This window comes from Oncorhynchus mykiss, chromosome 6 (genome assembly GCF_057628025.1).
Source record: "Oncorhynchus mykiss isolate SJ-2025 chromosome 6, ASM5762802v1, whole genome shotgun sequence".
NCBI classification, from domain to species: domain Eukaryota; kingdom Metazoa; phylum Chordata; class Actinopteri; order Salmoniformes; family Salmonidae; genus Oncorhynchus; species Oncorhynchus mykiss.
This window is the reverse complement of record NC_143027.1, coordinates 30,288,280-30,304,539: the sequence shown is the minus strand read 5'-3', so window position 1 is coordinate 30,304,539 and position 16,260 is coordinate 30,288,280. Positions and strand designations below refer to the sequence as shown.

Genomic DNA, 16,260 nt, shown 5'->3' with positions numbered 1-16,260 from the left:
CATTTTTGCAAAGTTATGAACAAATGAAATAACACATTTACATATTCAGACCCTTTACTCAGTACTTTGTTAAAAGCACCTTTGGCAGCGATTACAGCCTTGCGTCTTCTTGGGAATGATGCTACAAGCTTGGCACACCTCTATTTGGGGAGTTTCTCCCATTATTCTCTGCAGATCCTCTCAAGCTCTGTCAGGTTGGATGGGGAGCGTCGACGCACAGCTATTTTCAGGTCTCTCCAGATATGTTAGATAGGGTTCAAGTCTGGGCTCTGGCTGGCCCACTAAGAGACTTGTCTTTAAGCCACTCCTGGATGGTCTTGGCTGTGTGCTTAGGGTTGTTTTCATGTTAGAAGGTGAACCTTTGTTGTTGTACTGTTGGAAGGTGAACCTGTGTGCTTAGCGTCATTATCCTGTTGGAAGGTGAACCTTCGTCCCAGTCTGAGGTCCTAAGCGCTCTGGAGCAGGTTTTCATCAGGGATCTCTCTGTACTTTGCTCCGTTCATCTTTCTCTCAATCCTGACTAGTCTTCCAGTCCCTACCACTGAAAGACATCCCCACAGCATGATGCTGCCAACACCATGCTTCACCGTAGGGATGGTACCAGGTTTCCTCCAGACGTGACGCTTGGCATTCAGGCCAAAGACTTCAATCTTTGTTTCATCAGACCAGAGAATCTTGTTTCTCATGGTTTGAGAGTCTTTCAGTGCCTTTTGGCAAACTCCATGTGGGCTGTTATGTGCCTTTTAGGGTTAGTGAAAGGGGGATACCTAGTCAGTTGTACAATTGAATGCATTCAAATTAAATGGGTCTTCCGCATTTAACCCAACCCCTCTGAATCAGAGAGGTGCGGGGGGCTGCCATAATCGACATCCACGTCTTTGGCACGCAGGGAACAGTGGGTTAACTGCCTTGCTCAGGGGCAGAACGACAGATTTGTACCTGGTCAGCTCGGGGACTCGATCCAGCAACTTTTAGTTTACTGACCCAATGCTCTAACCACTAGGCTACCTGCTTTTACTGAGGAGTGGCTTCTGTCTTGATTTTTGCTCTGACATACACTGTCAACTGTGGGACCTTATATAGACAGGTGAGTGCCTTTGCAAATCATGTCCAATCAATTTAATTTACCACAGGTAGACTGCAATCAAGTTGTAGAAACATAAAGGATTATCAATGGAAACAGGATGCACCTGAGCTCAATTTTGAGTCTCTTTTTTATTTGCATACATTTGCAAAAATGTCTAAAACCCAGTTTTTTCTCTTTGTCATTATGGGGTTTTGTCTGTAGATTGATGAGGAAAACAATTAATTGAATCAATTTTAGAATAAGGCTGTAACGTAACAAAATGTGGAAAAGTCAAGGGGTCTGAATACTTCCCGAATGCACTGTATATATTTTTACACTGTTTTACACATAAGACAGCAGCTATGTCAGTTTAACCACATCTGTAAAACAGAAGTGCCTGTTTGATGCATTCCAGTGTTCTGTACTGTACACTCAGGACTGTTGTTAGGAGCTGCTGGGTGAACACAAGACATTCTCCAAACCGGTCTTCAGTCAGTGGCAGGGAGCTTCCAAAAAAGGAACCCAAAGGCATTAGAGCAAAATTGGGCTTAACGCCGGCCTCTTGAAGAAGCCCAGTGGAGCTGTCAGAGGGTCTGGGAGGAGGGAGATGAGGCGAGGGGGCTAATCAGAGTCTGAATGGGTGCTGTAATAGTCCTGCTCCAGGCAGGGTCTTAAGTAAACTGTTTGGGTTGGAGGTCCTAGTGGTTGGAAAATGCTGGAGCACAAGACTGGTTGTTTGGACAGATGTCCACAGCAGCTGTGAACAGGCCGCTTCTGAGACACATCAAAACACTAACATACACATACACAGAAAGATGAACAGAAACATACACAGACAAGTAGGTGTCCAGAGGGGTATCCTACGAAGAAAGCTAGATCTACTCAGGGTTTTCTGAAGCTAACCAGCTCCAGTTAGCTTCACATTCCAGCTCAGACTTCATACTGTACGTATTAGGAAGGTGGATATTGCTTGTCTGCTTGCCGCTAACAATAGCAGGCTTGTAATTGCGCGTGCATGTCGCAGATGGCTAGTTGAACGTTGAAAATCTTAACTGAGATAATGCTGAAACATATTTTAATTTGTGCCGAAAACAAAATGATGGAAATGTTACCTTGCAAATTCATGGTGTGAAATAGTCTTTATTTTATTGCTTATTAATATCGTTAAGTCTTTATTTTTTTTACTTACTATTATCGTTAATACAGTCTATTTTGTGTTACTTATTATTATCGTTAATACAGTCTTTATTTTATAACTTATTATTATTGTTAATACAGTCTTTATTTTATAACTTATTATTATTGTTAATACAGTCTTTATTTTATAACTTATTATTATTGTTAATACAGTCTTTATTGTATTACTTACTATTATCGTTAATACAGTCTATTTTGTGTTACTTATTATTATCGTTAATACAGTCTTTATTTATAACTTATTATTATTGTTAATACAGTCTTCATTGTATTACTTATTATTATCGTTAATACAGTCTTTGGTGTGCTTATCAATGCACAAGCACCTTTTCCCCCACTCCTATCAATATATATTTTTAAGTGTTACATTGTATGAAGTTTACTAAATGTGTAAAGTGATATATATATAAAAAACTAAACATTTTATTTATAAAATATTTAATCAATTGTCAGAATCTGATTTCATTGGTCCTCAACTCTCGGCTCAGTCATTTCATTCAGGGTAAGTGAAGTTAGCCGCGAGTTAGCCTGCCCCGAAGCAGGTTAGTTCTGAAGGATTTCTTGCCATAGAACTTTACCTGGCTAAAAGGTGAGCCACTTTCATATGACTGGTTATCCCAAGTTGAACTGAGAGTTGACTAACGTTACCTTGCCAACTCCTCAAAACCTGCTTCGTAGGATACCCCTCAGGAGTAGGATAAAGTTACGCTTAGCGATAACACCTGTTTTCAACATTTGTGTTGACAATGTATGCCCAAGTACTAGAGTACAGTGTGAGTGTTTGTATGGCATTTACAGAGTGGTATACAGACCATAGTCTGTTGTGGATGTCGCCAACTCTGCAGGAATGCAACAGAAAGACTACAGTGTATTGTGCTGTTAGACCATACAGTTTACTCAATAACTGCCCATTGTTGTGTGTCCTTGATCCCATACCACCCTCCAACCCCCTCCACCTCCACACGGCATGCCTGCCCATCATAGAGACAATGCTGCTCGTCCACAGCAGAACCCTGCTCCCACACACACACACACTCCCTGGCCCTAACCCTGGCCCTGGTCTGTCCCCAGCCTGGGGTTCAGCCCTGCTGACTTACCCATACAAATACATTCTATTTCTATGGACTGACCCCTGTCCCTGATCTCAAGGCTGATATTAGCATGCAGAGGTGGAGCTGGGACAGAACAGGAAACATCCAGTATCTACACAATCTGTCTCCACAAACAGACACAGAGCCTATGATCTGCTGCAGTACACTGGGCTGAAGGGATGAAAAATGGCTCCACTGTTAATGATTTCTGATCTATTCTAAGATTTAAAAGGGAGAAAAAGATTTAAAGGCAAGTCTATGACTGATGTAGGCTCAAGGCACCAGTCTGCCTGGTACCACTGGTAACGCATCATTTCAAATATCAACTTCTGTTTTTGGATTTAACACAAATCTATCAAAAGCTATGGTCTGTACATATAAAGAATCTGGAACCAGAAGTCTATCTAGCATCCATTAGGCAGTGCTCCTACCTGCTCTCTGTCCCAGGGAGTTGGTGGTGATGCGTTGGGCCATGGGGGTCATGGAGGCCAGGTTGCCTCTAGAGGAAGAGGAGGAGGAGCAGGAGGAGGAGGAGGTGATGGTGCGTCCATCTTTGATCTCGATAGTTAGGAAGGTCTTCATGTCGGGGTCTGCCTCTCCCTGGTTCCCTGGGGTCTTGTCTTCCTTTGAGATGCCCGAGGAGTGCTGCAGCTTTTTAGCCGGCTGCTTCGCCCCGCCTACAGTGCTCATGGATTGAGCAGCGGTTTGCAGATCTTTGGTGGCCACGCCCCCTGGCTGAATTGTGCCCTGACATTGGACAAGGTTCTCTGAGGAGGAGGAAGATGAAGAGTACGATGTAGAACCTACATGGGGTCTCCCGTGCCTGTCTGTAAGGGATCTGATGGATACTGCTGTGGTCATTGCTGTTTGGTTGACTGGCCCTGCTGCTCGTCCCTCACTCAGCTCGGTGGCTCTGCCTAGGACTCGGGCACTGGGGGCTGTCCCATTCCTTAGAGACTGAGAGCCCCTCTTCAGGAATGGGACACTGGGGCTTGGGCTGGGCTCTGTGAACTTACGCATACGGTCCCGCACAGAGTTAGCCCGGCCAAACGGGGCCAAGACAACCGGCTTCTTTTCAGGCACTGCAAAACACAGACAGCACATTAGTGGAAATGACTTACACACAGTAGCAAAGAACAGAGGACCACAGACACAGTCAAGTAATACAAACTCAGTAGTTAATTACCCAGCTCCTCGGTACAGCTGACACACAAAGACTGGAAACATTTCAAAGTCTTCAGCAGGGCAATATGACTAAAATCCCCTAAACTCAAAGCAGCACACTCACTGCCTTTGTCTCCTCATCCTAAAGCTCTCTACAAATCCCTTGATTTTATTTCCCTTCTCTCACACTCCCTCTCTCTCTCTTCCTTTTTCCAGCCCCCCTCCTTTTCTTCACTCGCCCTCCCTCATTCTCCCTCTTTTTCAGTGCGTCAGCTTTGGCCATAAGCTGACAGATGTCTAGGTTGCCTGAGTGTTTCTGGATTCCTGTTCCTTTATGTACAGTAAAATGATGGTCTGCTTTCATCACATATAGGGAAAAGCTACACACTCTTTTAGGGAAGCAGTTTCCTCCCGCTTAATAATCTCGATTTAGTGTGCTTGAGAATCACAAGCTTTTAGGAGCCTGGGGCCACAGACAGGAGATTCTAAAGAAGCACTAGGGGCCGAAAGACAACGTCTCCCTTATGGAGGCAAAACATTTGCGGACACAGACCAGTGTTTACACGGGATAGAGTTAAAAGACAAACATGAACGCACGCACACACACACACACACACACACACACACACACACACACACACACACACACACACACACACACACACACACACACACACACACACACACACACACACACACACACACACACACACACACACACACGATCCTGTGCACTCGTATCTTCCATATTCTATCTCTATCCTGTCCTCTATCGGTGCAACCTCATCCTCCCCTGTATGAAAGGCCCTATACGGCCATGCTGGCCCCGGAAGGCTCCTTCGAATGGAAGCCATTCAACTGATAGGACTTAGGGAGCAGGGCGTCTTGATATTAGAGAAACAGCTATAACTCAGCAGCACCAAGGGCTTCCAGCTCACAGGTCCTCTGGTGTGATGTTATCAACACTGCCGGTGGAGTTTAACAGTAAAGCACAAGTAATGAGGCACACATCCTGGCTGGCTCCCATCTAGAGTGCCTTCAGAGTTCAGACATAACCCTTCAGGGTTATTACATCTAGAGTGCCTTCAGAAAGTATAACATACCCCTTGACTTAATCCATATTTTGTTTTGTTACAAACTGAATTCAAAATGGATTAAATAGATTTTGTTTATCACCCATCTACAAACAATACCACATAATGACAAAATCAGGGCTGAGTATGTAAATATCTTCAAATTTGTTTCCTAACTCCCACATGATCAGACTGAGCATTCCAATGGCCAAAAGAGGCTCAGGGAAATAAATGATAAAAAAATATATATTGGATATATTTTCATGAAATAAACACACAGAGTGATTTATTAGACAGAGTGATGATTTAAAACCACAATTAAAAAGACTGCATGGGGCTTTAAGGGCCACAAAATTGGCAGCGATGACTGGGGTGTAAACTCTGTGGATTTGGAAACTAGAAGTGCTCCTGAGTAGAATGGACACCCCTTTTACTGCGACAGAATGTACAGAACATTTTGTACAGTCCAATAAATGATAAGAGTACACACACACACACACACACACACACAAAAAAAAAAACATTGTTGAACATTTAGGCTTGAGAAAATAAAACAACTAAATCACATATCGCAGAAATATTTTAAAGACGCACTATGCAGAAATCGCTCTGCCATTTCCCGGAGGCTAAAATTCGAATAGTTCACTTAGTTACAGTTTCTGTGGCAAAACAAGCAAGTACAGTGTAGAGAATCATTGTACTATCTAAACCACTGAAATATATTGTCTATAACCAAAAATATTGTATTTTGATTGAAGCTGGTGTCCAAAACCAAAATTGAAAGGCAAAAACAAAATGTAATAATGGTAAGTATAGAACTAGCGCACATAAAACAAATCTACCGCTTCTTAGATGAGAATGACATATATATATAACACACATTTCTATGTGAATTTGGTCAGGTACTGACAAAAAATAAACAGATTTTTACTGAGTTACAGTTCATATAAGGAAATCAGTCAATTTAAATAAATTAATGAGGCCCTAATCTATGGATTCCACACGACTGAGCAGGGGTGCAGCCATGGGTGGGACTTTAAATCATTATTTGACGATAACTAGTATAAAATATATCGATAATTGTGCACATTGTCCACCATTTCACCCTAACTATTAATTTACAAAGTTTACAGGACAAAAAATCCATGATCTTATTCCAAATTTTGTTGTGTTACAGCCTGAATTCAAAATTCATTTAAAAAAAAATTCACACATCTACACACAATACCCCATGACAAAGTGAAAACATGTTTTTAGAAATTGTTGCAAATATATTTAAAATGAAATACAGAAATATCTCATTTACATAAGGACTCACACCCCTGAGTCAATACTTTGTAGAATAATCTTTGGCATCGATTACAGCTTTGAGTCGTCTTGAGTATGTTTGTATCAGCTTTGCATGTCTGGATTTGGGGATTTTCTCCCATTCTTCCTTGCAGATTTCCTCAAGCTCTGTTAAATTAGATGGGGAGCGGCAGTGAACAGCAATCTTCAAGTCTCTCCACAGATTTTCAATGGGATTCAAGTCTGGGCTTTGGCTGGGCCACTCAAGGTCTTTCACATTATTGTTCTGAAGCCATTCCAGCGTTGCTATGGCTGTATGCTTGGGGTCATTGTCCTGTTGGAACTTAAATCTTTGCCACAGTCTATCGTTGTTTGCACGCTGAAGCAGGTTCTCATCAATTCATTGTTCCCGCTCTTCTTACCAGTCTCCCAGTCCCTACTGCTGAAAAGCATCCCCATAGCATGATGCTGCCACCACCATGCTTCACGGTAGGGATGGTGTTAGACGGGTGATAAGCTGTGCCTGGTTAATCTTTTGCCTCGTGCTCTCAAAGTCTTTCACGTGCCTTCTTGCAAGCTGGTGCCTTTTCTCAAGAGTGGCTTCCATCTGGCCAATCTCCCATAAAGCCCAGATTGGTGAAGTTCTGTAAAGCAGGGTTTCCCAAACTCGGTCCTGCTTCCTCTACATTCCTCTACATGTGGCCAGTCTTTATGCATTGTTTCAGGCTTTTACTCTGAAAAATGAGGGAGATACAGCACTTTCAATGAGAGGCCAGTGGAAATTTCCAGCCATGAGTCCTGCACGTGATCGGGAGCACGCATTTCTTGTTTCTCCTTTTCTATTGACAAAGCTTTTGTCCGGTTAAATATTATTGATTATTTATGACAAAAACAACCTGAGGATTGATTTTAAACATCGTTTGACATGTTTATTTTATTCTACTTTTTTGACTTTTCGTCTTGATGTTGAGAGCGCGCATTGTGCCTTTGGATTTCTGAACTAAACGCACCAACAAAACTAAGGTTTTTGACATAAAGAGGGACATTATCGAACAAAACAAACATTTATTGTCTAACATGGAGACCTGGGAGTGCCACCAGATGAAGATCATCAAAGGTAAGTGATTAATTTGAATGCTATTTTGGACTTTTGTGAGCCCTCTCCTTGGCTGGAAAATGGCTGTATAGTTTTTGTGGCTAGGCGCTGACCTAACATAATCGCGTTCTGTGCATTAGCCGTAAAGCCTTTTTGAAATCTGATACAGAGGTTGCATTAACCAGTTGCATCTCTAGGGGCGCTATTTCATTTTTGGATAAAAAACGTTCCCGTTTTAAGCGCGATATTTTGTCACAAAAAGATGCTCGACTATGCATATTCTTGACAGTTTTGGAAAGAAAACACTCTGAAGTTTCAGAATCTGCAAATATTTTGTCTGTAAGTGCCCCAGAACTCATTCTACAGGCGAAACCAAGATGATACATCAAACAGAAAATGAGCAGAATTTCTGAAGCTCTGTTTTCTAATGTCTCCTTATATGGCTGTGAATGCGACAGGAATAAGCTTAGACCTTCTGCCGTTTCCCCAAGATGTCGGCAGCATTGTGACGTATTTGTAGGCATATCATTGGAAGATTGGCCATAAGAGACTACATTTTCCAGGGGTCCGCCCGGTGTCCTTTGTCTAAATTTGTGCGTAATCTTCAGGTGCGGGCATTTTCTCCTGGGATTCAGGAGAGAAAGCACACTTCCACGAACGATATATCATCGAAGAGATATGTGAAAAATACCTTGAGGATTGATTCTAAACAACGTTTGCCATGTTTTCAGTCGATATTATGGAGTTAATTTGGAAAAAAGTTCGCGTTTTGAGGACTGAATTTTCGGGTTTTTTTGGTAGCCAAATGTGATGTACAAAACGGAGCTATTTCTAATACACAAAGAATCTTTTTGGAAAAACTGAGCATCTGCTATCTAACTGAGAGTCTCCTCATTGAAAACATCTGAAGTTCTTCAAAGGTAAATGATTTTATTTGAAGGCTTTTATGTTTTTGTTGAAATGTTGCGTGCTGGATGCTAACGCTAATGCTAACGCTAAATGCTAACGCGAAATGCTACGCTAGCTAGCTAATTTTACACAAATGATTGTTTTCCTATGGTTGAGAAGCATATTTTGAAAATCTGAGATTACAGTGTTGTTTACAAAAGGCTAAGCTTGAGAGATGGCATATTTATTTCATTTCATTTGCGATTTTCATGAATAGTTAACGTTGTGTTATGCTAATGAGCTTGCTGATAGATTTACACAATCCTGGATACAGGGGTTTTTTCATAGCTAAACGTGACGCAGAAAACGGAGCGATTTGTCCTAAACAAATAATCTTTCAGGAAAAACTGAACATTTGCTATCTGAGAGTCTCCTCATTGAAAACATCTGAAGTTCTTCAAAGGTAAATGATTTTATTTGAATGCTTTTCTGTTTTTTTGTGTAAATGTTGCCAGCTGAATGCTAATGCTAAATGCTACGCTAAATGCTACGTTAGCCATCAATACTGTTACACAAATGCTTGTTTTGCAATGGTTGAGAAGCATATTTTGAAAATCTGAGATGACAGTGTTGTTAACAAAAGGCTAAGCTTGAGAGCTAACATATTTATTTCATTTCATTTGCGATTTTCATGAATAGTTAACGTTGCGTTATGGTAATGAGCTTGAGTCTGTATTCACGATCCCGGATCCGGGATGGGGAGATCAGAAAGGTTAAGGAGAAGTATATCTTTAAATGTATGTTAAACACTTCTATCTTTAATCAATGTTTATGATGACTATTTCTGTAATTTGATGTGGCTCTCTGCATTTTCACCGGATGTTTGTTTGAGACAATGATTACTGTACATAATGCACCAATTTCAACTGAGGTTTTTGGACATAAAGATTAACTTTATCGAAAAAAACCACACATTTATTGTGTAACATGAAGTCCTGTGAGTGCCATCTGATGAAAATCATCAAAGGTTAGTGATTAATTTAATCGCTATTTCTGACTTTTGTGAGCCCTCTCCTTGGCTGGAAAATGGCTGTAGGGTTTCCTGTGACAAGGTGCTGACCTAACATAATCTCATGGTGTGCGTTCTCCGTAAAGCCTTTTTGAAATCGGACACTGTGGTTGGATTTACAAGAGGTTTATCTTTAAAATGCTGTATAATACTTGTATGTTTGAGGAATTTTAATTCTGGGATTTCTGTTGTTTTGAATTTGGCGCCCTGCAATTTCACCGGCTGTTGTCGAGGTGGGACACTATCGTCCCACTTGTACCAGAGAGGTTAAACCATTCCGTATTGAGGATTAGACCCACCCGTTGTATAATAAACAAATATTTGCATAACCAAAGAAATATAGAAACTGACTACACCAGAGGTCATTGGGTTCTTGGTCACCTCCCTGACAAAGGTCATTCTTTCCCGTTTCCTCAGCTCTAGGCATAGACTAGTAGCTCCTTATTTTTTTATGTCCCAATGATGGAGACCACTGTGCTCTTGGAAACTGTCAACACTCTAGAAATTGTTTTATACCCTTCCCCCTGCCTCATCACAATAATATCTTGGAGCTCTACGGACAGTTATTTGGACTTCATGGTATAGTTTCTGCTCTGACATGCACTGTCAACATTGGGACGTTATATAGACAGGTGTGTTTCTTTCTAAATCATGTCCAAACAAGTGAATTGGCCACAGGTGGACTCAAGTTGTAGTGACATCTCAAGGGTGATCAAAGGAAATTGGATGCAGCTCAATTTGGACTGTCAAAGGCGTGTGGATAGGAACAGTATTTAAATGAGAAATTTCGGTATTTCATTTTCAATAAGCAAATATTTCTAAAAACATGTTTTCACTTTGGCATGATGGGGTATTGTGTGTAAATGGGTGACAACAATATATTTGATCCATTTTGAATTCAGGTTTCAACAACAAAGTGTCAATTAAGTCAAGGGGTAGGAATACTTTCTAAAGGCACTGTACACACATAGATTCGTTTTTTTATCTGTAAACATGCTCACCTGCATCGCTTGCTTTGCTGAGAGTAGTGAATAAAGTATCTCTGACCTGAAAATGAGAGAGAGAGAGAAAGAGTTTAGATGAAAATAAAACAAAACACAGTAAAGCATCACAGGGCAATAGTGCAGATCCATGGGATGGCACAAGGCACTGGGGGCATAGAGGATCAAACTGGTCATAGTGGCAACCACATGCACACGCATACAGGTGACCAGGGTAGTGTTTGCATTATGTAACAGTGTTTAGAGCGAGGGAGACAAGTTTGTGTCTCTGTTCTTTTTTGGGCTGATCAAGGGGCCATGGGGCCACGATGTGCCTGAACGTCCACAGCGTAATGTAAACATACAGAACATAAGCATATTATATTGCAGGGCCCTATAAAAGAGCCTGTAGCCTATGTTGGGTAAACACTCCCGATAAGGGCGATGACGTGGTGTCATGGTGACCCAAGTCCCTGATGAGAGCTTTGAGCAAACAATAGAGAGACTCAGAATGCTGCAGCATTCTCCTGCCTGTGTGTTTGGCTCTTTCTAGCCAGCCCCAGCGGCTCTCCCTCTGACAGCAGGTGAGGGAGACAGATCTGAGGGGAACCAGAACCAGTTGAGCACAATAAAGGACTTGGGCCCGGCTCTGAGGTGCTGGGTTTATTTGAGTAGCAAATTAACCATAGCTTAACAAAGCTATTAAAAACATACAGAGAAAGATGAGATGTTTATAGTTGCCGACGTGATGAAGGTACTGAGAACTGGTGTTTCAAAATAGAGGGAGGGATGGAAGGAAAGGGAAACGGGATACCTAGTCAGTCGCACAACTGAATGCATTCAACTGAAATGTGTCGTCCACATTTAACCCAAGCCCTCTGAATCAGAGAGGTGTAGGAGAGGGACACTAGGAGAGTGAGCGAACATTGTAGCCTCATCATCATTGCTCAACATCCCCCTCTAGTGGTGTACATATACCCACATATTCTCCTGTTCTACCTAGAGACACATCAGATCATACCAGCAAGCATCACACTGGAAGATTAAACAAGAGTGTACCTTCTGTTCCTGGATGTCTCCTTTTCCCTTGGAACTGCCATTGAGCAAGGTACTGTGGGAGTCTGAGGCTTTCCTGGATGGGACGGCCCCATCAGGCTGATCACAGTTGGTAGTGGAGCGGTCTTGGCGGGGTTGGGCTGAATGGTGGTTGGTGCTCTCAGCCTCTGAATCTGTGCTGGAGGAGGAGCTACTCATGGTCACCTCTGGCTCTTCCACACGGCCCCGCTCAACAGAAGAGACACCCACGCTCAGGTCAGAAGTCCCAGAGTCCAGTCGTTTCCGTGACAGCAGCCCTGCACTGTCAGAGGTCTCAGAGCCTAGAGGGGCTTGCGGTCCCGTGCTGGAGTCTGATGTGCCAGAGTCTAGTCTCGGTCTGAAGCGGGACTCGGAGGCCCCAGAGTCCAGTCTGCCTCTGTGGACTGAACACTGGCTTCTGTCTGACGATCCTGAGTCCACCCTGGTCCTGAAGGCTGAGCCCAGACCCAGGCTCTTTTCTGACGCTCCTGAGTCCACCCTGGTCCTGAAGGCTGAGCCCAGACCCAGGCTCTTTTCTGACGCTCCTGAGTCCACCCTGGTTCTGAAGGCTGAGCCCAGACCAAGGCTCTTTTCTGAGGCTCCTGAGTCCACCCTGGTCCTGAAGGCTGAGCCCAGACCCAGGCTATTTTCTGACGCTCCTGAGTCCATCCTGGTTCTGAAGGCTGAGCCCAGACCAAGGCTCTTCTCTGAGGCTCCTGAGTCGAGACGTGGCCTGGAAGCCAGGGTGTGGTCCGAGGATGTCGAGTCAGAGCACTGGCGGTGGGACAGGACCACATCCACCTCTGATGATGTCACAGGGTCCCAGATCTTTGGGTGGTTCAGCAGAGGGCCGGAGACCTCTTTTCTCACCAGGGGGTCCAGAACTAGAACCATGCCTGTGTTGGAGCCTACGGAACACAACCACCACAATACAGTGAGTGGACACAGTGGAACATACCCATGATCTAGTTGGAGAGCAAGATGGCGCCGACAGAGATGGTCACCTCGCTTCAGGTCCTTAGGAAACTATGCAGTAATTTGCTTTTTTATGTATTATTTCTTACATTGTTAGCCCAAAAAATCTCAAGTGTTATTATATACAGCCAGGAAGAACTATTGGATATAAAAGCGACGTCAATTTACCATCATTACGAACATTACGTCTTTCCTGAAGCGGGTCCTTTGTTCGGACCTCCACTCTGGACATGGGATATAATCTCAGAGGCCGACCCAAAACAACGCGGTCGCCGAAGGAGAGGCACACGGAGCGGCCTACTGGTCAGACTTAGAAGGCGAGCACACCATCCACGGCTTTCGAGTATATTATTCCCCAATGTCCAATCTCTAGAAAACAAGGTGGGTGAAAATATGGCACGAGTTGCCTTCCAGAGAGACATCAGAGATTGTAACATTCTCTGTTTCACGGAAACATGGCTCACTCGGGACATGTTGTCAGAGTCGGTACGGCCACCAGGTGTCTTCATGCACCGCGCCAACAGAAACAAACATCTTTCTGGTAAGAAGGGCGGGGGTGTATGCCTTATGATTAACGACTCAGGGTGTAATCATAACAGCATACAGGAACTTAAGGCCTTTTGTTCACCGGACCTTAGAATTCCTTACAATCAAATGCCGTCCACATTATCTCCCAAGAGAATTCTCTTCGATTATAGTCACAGCCGTGCATACACCCCCCCCCCCCCCCCCCCCTCCCCTAAGTAGATACCTCTACGGCCCTGAGAGAACTGGACTCCATGTAAACTGCAAACCATATATCTTGAGGCTGCATTTATTGTAGCTGAGGATTTTACAAAGCTAATCAGAGAACAAGGCTTCCTAAATTCTATCAGCATATCGAATTCTATGCATATAAAGCCTTCCCCCGCCCTCCCTTCGGCAAATCTGACCATGACTCCATTTTGTTGCTCCCATCCTATAGGCAGAAACTAAAACAGGAAACGCCGGTGCTCAGGTCTTTCCAACACTGGTTTGACCAATCGGATTCCACGCTTCAAGATTGCTTTGATCACATGGACTGGGATATGTTCCGGGTAACCTCAGACAATAACATTGACGCATACGCTGACTCTGTGAGTGAGTTTATTAGCAAGTGCATCAGAGATGTTTTACCCACTGTGACTATTAAAACCTTCCCTAACCAGAAACCGTTGATTAATGGCAGCATTCACACAAAGCTGAAAGGGCAAACTACCGCTTTTAATTGTGGCGAGGCGACTGGAAACATGACCGAATACAAACCGTGTCGTTTTTCCCTCCGCAAGGCAATCAAACAAGCAAAGCATCAGTATAGAGACAAAGTAGAGTTGCAATTCAACGTCTCAAACACGAGACGTATGGGGTAGGGTCTACAGTCAATCACGGATTTCAAAAATCAACTCCGTCGCAGACATCGACATCTTGCTCCAAGACAAATTAAACAACTTCTTTGCTCGCTTTGAGGACAATACAGTGCAACTGACACAGCCCGCTACCAAAGCCTGTGGGCACTCCTTCTCCGTGGCCAACGTGAGTAAAACATTTAAACGTTTTAACCCTCGCAAGGCTGCCGGCCCAGACGGCATCCCTAGCCGAGTCCTCAGAGCATGCACAGACCAGCTGGCTGGTGTGTTTACGGACATATTCAATCGATCCCTATCCCAGTCTGTTGTCCCCACATGCTTCAAGATGGCTACCATTGTTCCTGTTCCCAAGAAAGCTAAAGTAACTGAACTAAATGACTATCGCCTCCCGTAGCACTCACTTCTGTCATCATGACGTGCTTTGAGAGACTAGTCAAGGATCATATCACCTCCACCCTACCTGACATCCTAGACCCACTCCAATTTGCTTACCGCCCAAATAGGTCCACAGACAACGCAATCGTAAATCACACTGCCCTTTCCCATCTGGACAAGAGGAATACTTATGTAAGAATGCTGTTCTTTGACTACAACTTAGCATTCAACACCATAGTACCCTCCAAACTCGTCATTAAGCTCGAGACCCTGGGTCTCGACACTGCCATGTGCAACTGGGTCCTGGACTTTCTGACGGCCGCTCCAGATGGTGAAGGTACCCTGCTGATCCTCAACACTGGGGCCCCACAAGGACGCATTCTCAGCCCTCTCCTGTACTGCACTGTCGGAACTAGAAGCACAAGCATTTCGCTACAGTCGCATTAACATCTGCTAACCATATGTATGTGACCAATAAAATTTGATTTGATTATAGTGCAGAGGAACACTATGGAAATACAACTCTGCTCTGTACAATTCTGTTCTTGCATTTTTTTTGTTTCTCTGACCAAACATAAAAAAAGATGGAATGTGGGGTCACGTGAGAGGTTGGTTGCTGGAGAACTTGTGGATTGCTGATGGATATGAAAGGTTTCTGCATATGCCAAATCCCCAAGAGCGTGGGAGAGACATGTGAGCGTCACTGGGTATACGAGAGGAGACACATGGAGACATAATGGGATGTAGGCATTTCCTCCAGGTCTGACTCAATTCCTGGACCAGATGTCTACGTGTGCGTGTGCGTATGTGAGAGAGAAAGCGCCACAACAGTAGGTGGTAACCGAGCAGTAGGAAGTGTAGGGGGAAGTGGGGGGGGGGGGGGGTGAAATAGAGACTAGGATAAGTACTTCCCCTCCCCCGGTCCCTATCCCACATCCTCCATTCCTCCTCCATTCATCAGGAAACCACACTCCAAACAACACTGCAGTGCCCACATCCTACCCCTCCTAGATCCAGAGTATCTCACTCCGTCTCTCGCTCTCTCAACCTACCTCTTACCCTGTGATGCTCACTGCTCAGTGCCTTTAACATTGGGTGGCTGTACAGAGACCACAGACAAGCTGCGTAAAAGACACCGACAGAGTGGAAAATCACAGTGTCCTTACAAGAGACACATCATTGTATGATAACACATCTCTGCATACCCTAGCCATGTGTTCGATCCAGAGTTCACAAAGCGTGCAGGTCTGTCATTTACAAACCAAATCAGTGAGGGAAAGCCCCATTCTGGCCTAAGACGTCCACAGCCTCCGCAGCCTTTTCAAGACCCTCGAAAGGCCTCCCAGAGCCAGGAGCAGGATGAGGTTCACTTGATTGGTTGATTAAATAGTTATTGACTGGGGTTGAATAAGAAACGTGCTTATTATAGGCATTCACTTCAAAAATCACAACATGGCTGCCTTTCTCACGAGGCCCTATAAAATAGACCACGTGATCTAATGAAGGCCCCAGTCAACTCCAATGAAAAGAGAACTAAAGT

At 43.8% G+C, this 16,260-nt stretch overlaps 1 protein-coding gene across 13 annotated transcripts in view; it reads right to left on the bottom strand.

Moving 5' to 3' along the window:
- The window catches only part of LOC110526722 (smoothelin), an 88,501-nt gene that overhangs the window by 29,736 nt on the left and 42,505 nt on the right, over positions 1 to 16,260 (bottom strand). For 9 of the 13 annotated variants that reach the window (XR_016496616.1, XR_016496617.1, XM_090237558.1 and 6 more), the window contains 3 exons: positions 11,971 to 12,893; positions 10,933 to 10,978; positions 3,786 to 4,436 (listed from right to left, as the gene is read on the bottom strand). Coding sequence is in view for 11 of the 13 variants with exons in the window: in XM_090237558.1 (XP_090093684.1) it covers positions 3,786 to 4,436; positions 10,933 to 10,978; positions 11,971 to 12,893 (1,620 nt within the window). In the remaining 2 variants the exon portion in view is untranslated. Of the gene's footprint in view, positions 1 to 3,785; positions 4,437 to 4,540; positions 4,720 to 10,932; positions 10,979 to 11,970; positions 12,894 to 16,260 lie in introns of those variants that run through there. The other 4 variants (XM_090237567.1, XM_090237566.1, XM_090237569.1 and 1 more) reach the window with 2 other exon arrangements.